Source organism: Psittacula echo (genome assembly GCF_963264785.1).
Source record: "Psittacula echo genome assembly, chromosome: 25".
NCBI lineage: Eukaryota > Metazoa > Chordata > Aves > Psittaciformes > Psittacidae > Psittacula > Psittacula echo.
The window spans coordinates 643646-649645 of NC_137760.1; the positions used below are offsets into that span (position 1 = coordinate 643646).

Below are 6000 nucleotides of genomic sequence, written 5' to 3' on the forward strand. Positions count from 1 at the left end.
ATATTTACCCTCACATCTGCTCAGAGAAACATTCAAGACTGAGCCAGGTCCATACATCAAAGAGCCGGTATTAAACAGTTGCCAAAACCACAACTGTGCCTGTCGCCAGGACACGACTGGTGTAACCCTCTCTACAGCACTTAGATTCATGGCTTTTAATTCAATATCCTGCCTCTGAAAGATGGGGTTGCACCACCTGCATGTGCTTGGGTAGCTTTCAAGTCACTATTTGACAAAGGGCACAACCCAAACCAACATGCTTTGTGTTTTCCAAGTTTGTATTGCTTGGCTCAGCTACCCATTTACCTCCAAAGAAGCATAAAGTCAACACTTTGTGAAAATCCAGCTTTGATCCTACCTTAAGACCTTTACAGCACCCCACAGGCTGTGCACTTTGGATGCATGGGATCAGTGCCATCAAAAACACTCAATGCTGATGCAGGCGTTGGGGCATGAGATCCCTTACTCAGCCCTGACTGTTCATTTAACCATCGTGTCCTGTTCTACAGACTTCTCATATGCTACTGAATACAGAAAATCCCTGCTCTACATCAGGACATGTATGAAACTGTCTTAAAAATCCCCTGGGTAATCCTGAGACTTAGTCACCAGAGGAACATTTTCCTTGTGAAACACTGGGGATGGGGGAAAAACCAGTCAGATTTCAGAAATCTTCCTCCCAGCTGAGCCTTCAACTGTGGACTCAAGGCCAAAGAGCCTTCACCTCACTGGAGGAGCTTCAGTAACTCAGGTGAAGACAGACCTCTGCACATACTGCCCATGGCCAGGTTGGCTTTACAATGTTAAGCTCAGGAGCAGTTGGTGAGAATCCCTCTGGCCGCCAGACCAGTCCCCTCCCCAGGCTGCAGATCAGCCCTCTGGCTTCGTACTCAAGCTCGAAGTCAAGCTTAGCTACAGCAAATCCATCCCAACACATAACAAACATGAAACATGCCTGAAACACAAAATCAACCAGTAGAGATGTGGAGAATACACTCCCTGACTCCTCCCCCAGAATAAACGCGTTGATGAGCCACCACAGCTGGAAGAAATGAAGCAGCAGCAGCTCATTAAAGGTAGATTCCCAGGAGAAGCCATTCCTTGTATTGACGCTCAATCCAGGATGCTGCCTGCGTTCCACAAGCCCACGACATTCCCTCTTGAACAAAGACACTCCTCTTGGCTCTTCCTCAAGGCATCACTGATGTTTCTTTCGGGCAAAGCAAGGCAGAAGGATGATCCACAACCATCCGGCTCCTCCGGTTGAAGTCAATCCTCCCTGGGACACGTGCACTTACCTGACTCCACGACACAAAGAGAGAGAGAAGTGAAGGCAAGATCCTGGCGAGGCGGCTCCTTACCTTATGTACACTTTTGGGATTTTCCAGCCAAGCATAATACATTTCCTCCACGTAGTTTGAACTAGTCCCACTCAAAAAAGGCTCGGCAGCCACCGGTGCGCTGTAGCACCGGATCTGTTGAAACGTCCTGGGTGCTGCCAGCCTGTGTTGGGAAATTGTCTTTACAGTCTGCGAGGCCGTCAACGGCCTCAGCTTTGCCACACAAGTCCTTAAGTTAAGCATGTTTGCCCTGTCGCTTCACACGAGCTCCTGTTGGGAGAGAAGGGAAAAGTGAGTTAGAAATGAGTGCAGGAGAACACAGAGCAGAGACTAACACCCCTCCTCATCACTCCTCATCAGCCCCGAGCACAGCAAACGGAGCTTAGGATCAGTCTTTAATTCAGATTAACCCATCCACCCCATTTCAGGGATGGGAAACACAGTTTTTGGCCAAGGCACCGGGCACGGCTGCGCTGCTCCCCCATCACTCCTGGCACGGCCCTGGCACCCCCCGGCACAAAAGGAAAAATCAGATTTGCTTGGCAGGAACCCAACACCAGCCTCAAACAAGCCACTGGACATCATAACCACTTGTACCTTTTTTGTATCAGCACCTGCATAAGGCATCCCTGATGGTGAAACACAGACTGGATTAACAGTGAAAGTTACCAGGTTCCCCTAGTGCTTTCCTCTTTAGTTTCTAACCAACAACAGCTACCCTTCTTCAAATGATAAATCCATAAAGTATTATCATAGAATCAGGGAAATCTTTGGGTTGAAGGGACCTCAAAGCCCACCTAGTTCCAACCCCTGCCACGGGCAGGGACCCCTTCCACTGGAGCAGCTTGCTCCAAGCCCCTGTGTCCAACCTGGCCTTGAACACTGCCAGGGATGGGGCAGCCACAGCTTCTCTGGGCACCCTGTGCCAGCGCCTCAGCACCCTCACAGGGAAGAGCTTCTGCCTAAGAGCTCACCTCAACCAGTTTAATCCAGCCCCTCATTAGTCTGGATGCCCAGCTCAGATCTGTGGAGGCTACAGGACTGCAGTGCACGGTGGTGTGTAGGCTCCAAAGGCTTTGGTGCAAGGAAGGGAGCATGCCAAGTCATAATCTGCTGCTTCCATCCTCAACCAACAGAGTATTAATATAGCAGTCAGCATATCAAAAGTACCCTCCTTTTCCTTTTTGGCCTTCTAAGGAAGCATTTGGGAGCAAAAGCTTAAACTGAAACCAGGGAAGTTCAGGTTAGATATAAAGAAGTTCTTCACTGTGAGGGTGCTGAGGCGCTGGCACAGGTTGCCCATAGAAGTGATAAATGCTCCATCCCTGGCAGCGTTCAAGGCCAGAGTGGACACAGCCTTGGACAACATGGTCTAGTGTGAGGCGTCCTTGCTTGCGGCAGGGGGCTGGATCTGGATGATCTTATGGTCCTTTCCAACCCAAATCACTCTGTGATTCCCCCTTGTCCTACCACTACAGTCCCTGATGAAGAAATTCTTCAATTTCTTTTATTTTTTAATTCTTCCTCGGAGAATCCTCTTTTCCTTTTTTTAAATAGGAAAATCCTCTCCATAATACTCAGATTCCAGCTGAGGTTGGACACTTTGGCCCCTCAACCTCCCACTTGCAGGGATGTCAGACAAGTTTAAAGACAAGCGCTTCAAAGCACTGTGCTGAAAAACTCTTGTTACCAGCTGGATTTTAATGCTGAATGGCACATTTTCCTTCCCACCAAGCTGGCTGGGTCTAGTGGGGTGTGCTCCTCGAGGCCAGCCCTCACCACACAGACACAGCATGGAAGCTCCTTCCACTGTCCTCTCTCCTCAGCAGGTCTTGGCTTTGACTTATGCCATGTTCCTCACCCCACAACCACTCTGCTTGGTCAAGGCTTTTTTCCCAACAGTTTGTGTTACATGCACCAGGATAAAGCTGGAAAAAAACCATCTACCGGGAAGACCCCTTGCAAAATAGAGGTATAGTGGTGCAAAGCACTTGGGCTGTGGGCTCCAGGACAGACCACTTCATCGCTTCTCCTTAAAACCTCCAACCCAAGAAGGCCAACACAGTTAAAAGACCCAGAAAGAGGCTCTCCCTTGCTCAGAGAACCCAGAAAAGCAACCTGGAGTCAGCATGAGACCTCTCAAAGGTCCCCCAGCAATGTCCACCACGCAGCTCTTGGTGTGGGTCAGTCATGCTCCTCATTACACATATCCAACCAACAGCCACAGCCCAAGGGAAAGCGCTAGAGCAATATCATCTTGGGGGAAGCACCGGCACTTGGAGCCAGCTCTTCTTGGAGCTGCCCCTTCTACCCAGCTCCTCCCATAAGAAGCAGGACCTGAGCTGGAGGTGACTCAACTGGCCGGTTTCCATATCCCCAACCAGTTTAATGAGCAGTAGCCCAATGTCAATGCAGCCACCGTGCATTCACCAGATGAAAGTGAAATTTCGCAGCAAACTGGAGAAATAAAACACACCTTCATGAGCAGCATTCCATCAGCCAGGCTGCCAGATCTGTCTCGCAGAAGTTAGTTATGGCTACTCAGCATAGCAGCAGCTACACCTCCAGCCTCAAAACACAAGAGTTTGGTCCAAAGAGCCTGAGGAAGACCTGGGATCACTCTAATTCACCTGAAGTGCTTTACAGATTTACCCAAGAGAAAAAAGGAAGAGTGCTCGTGCTTTCTACCTGGCTTGCTCGCTCCTGCCCACAGTCAAACCAGAACCATAACAGGCAGGAAACAGACGGTTGGTGCAGGATAGCAACTGTGGCAATACAGATGCTTTCCTGCCTTTCCCTCCTCAGATTAAGCTGGAAAACATGCACGGGTATTCTACAGAGCCAACCAAACTGGGTACCAGCGCACAGGCACTAAAGCTTTAAGACGAAAGTGCTGGCGGTGGCTCCAGCTTTGGTGTCCAGTTTCAGTGCTGTGGCTCAGCAGCGTCCAGGTGACCTCTCTGGAAAACAGGAGGGGATAATGCCAGGGTTTGGCCCAAAATGAGCAGAACCAACCAGGCTTTGAGGGCTCTCACAGGAACTTTGGCATCCCAAGGTGCAGGAGCCCATGCCGCAAACCAGGGCGAGCTCAGAGCAAAGATATTTCTGAGGTCAATCTTGGTGCACCAAGAGCAAGGACAAAGGAAACTGAGTCTGAGATAAGGGAGACGGGGGTCACACGAGAGTACGAAGCCAATGCCCGGAGCAGTAGCTGAAAGGGGGTGAGGAGAGGAAGCACTGGGTCCCAACAGCAGCATCTGACACAGCCCAGACTTCACCGAGAGGTCAAACAGGGACGTTCAGCACAGGTTAACGGCTCGGATAGACAAGGAGCCGTTCAAGCAGGTTAAGGCACCAAACTTGACCTCCGGCGGCCGCAATCCCCGATACCCGCCCCCAGCAGCGCTTTTACAGGGGGGTTAAACTGAGACCGAATCCAGCGCGACGGGAAGCGGCGGGTCTGCCCCTCGCTGCCCACAGCCTGAGCGCTCCGAGCCCCCCGCTCCCAGGGGGGGGGCCGCACGTGGGGGCGAAAGAAGGGGCCGCAACACCCGCCACCGAGCGGCCCCGCGCGCGCGCGCACACACACACACGAGCGCGCGCTCGCCAGACCCGCCCCCAATCAGCGCCCACCAATCAGCGCCCGACGCCGCTACCCGGGCTTCGCATCCCTCGCCGCCTATAGGAGCGGTGCGAAGGGCCGAGCTGCCTTCTCATTGGCCACCCGGGCTGCCCATCTAGCGGCAATCCCGCCCCCCCAACCACAACCCCCTCCCCCCCACGCCCCGCGGCGCCCGGGCGGCGGCACCAAGGACACGGGGGGGGGGGCGGCTGCGTCCCCCGCCCCGCGCGCCCACCGCCCCTTTACCCGCTCTGGTCCTGCCCCGGCCCCCGGCCCCGGCCCCCGCCCCGGTGCGCCCCGGCCCTGCCCAGCCGCCCGGCCCGGCAGCGCACCTCACCCGCACCTCACCCGCAAGTCCGTCCGCCCCGCCCGCAGCCCCGGCTCTGACAGCGGCCCCAACCGCCCGGTGCCGCCCCGCACCGCTCCGCCCCGTGCGTACGTCACCGCGTCGCCACGCCCCCCCGCGCTACCTCCGCCACGCCCCCTCCGGGCCACGCGGAGGTGTATGCGCAGCTGCCTCCGCGGGCGGGGCCTGTGCAGCAGTTGAGGCGGGGTTGCCGTGGTTACCTGGCGCAGGCCCCGCACCCCGGTCCGGCCGGTAGATCCCGGTATGGCCTGTGAACCGCGGTATGGCCTGGGGACCCCGCTCCGGCCTGTGGTCCCCGGTACGGCTTGGGGACGCTAGTATGGCCTGTGGGCCTCTGTACAGCCTGGGGACCTCAGCATGGCCTGGGGACTCCAGTAGAGGCTGTGGGCCCCTGTTCAGCCACTGAACACCGCTATGGGCTGGGATCTCCAGTACGGCCTGTGGGCCTTGGTCCGGCCTGTGGACCCCAGTATGGCCTGGGGAGGCCAGTATGGCCTGTGGGCCCCAGGATGGCCTGTGGAGCCCAGGACAGCCTGGGAGCCCTGGTATGACCTGGGGACCCCAGTGCAGATCAGAGACCCCCGCTATTACCTGGGCACCTCAGGCCAGCCCAGGGCCCCTTGGTATGGCCTGGGGACCTCAGGACAGGCTGGGAACCCCCACCATGGCAT

General features: G+C 55.3%; 1 protein-coding gene across 9 annotated transcripts in view; it reads right to left on the bottom strand.

Annotated features, from left to right (window-relative positions):
* OGDH (oxoglutarate dehydrogenase) overlaps window positions 1-5373 on the bottom strand; it is a 32988-nt gene extending 27615 nt beyond the window's left edge. For 6 of the 9 annotated variants that reach the window (XM_080634582.1, XM_080634581.1, XM_080634579.1 and 3 more), the window contains exons 1-2: window positions 5306-5350; window positions 1362-1610 (exon numbers count right to left, since the gene is read on the bottom strand). In XM_080634582.1, coding sequence (XP_080490708.1) covers window positions 1362-1583 — 222 coding nt within the window. In that variant the 5' untranslated portion in view covers window positions 1584-1610; window positions 5306-5350. Of the gene's footprint in view, window positions 1-1361; window positions 1611-5294 lie in introns of those variants that run through there. The other 3 variants (XM_080634577.1, XM_080634578.1, XM_080634572.1) reach the window with 3 other exon arrangements.
* Between the last annotated feature and the right edge of the window lie 627 nt (window positions 5374-6000).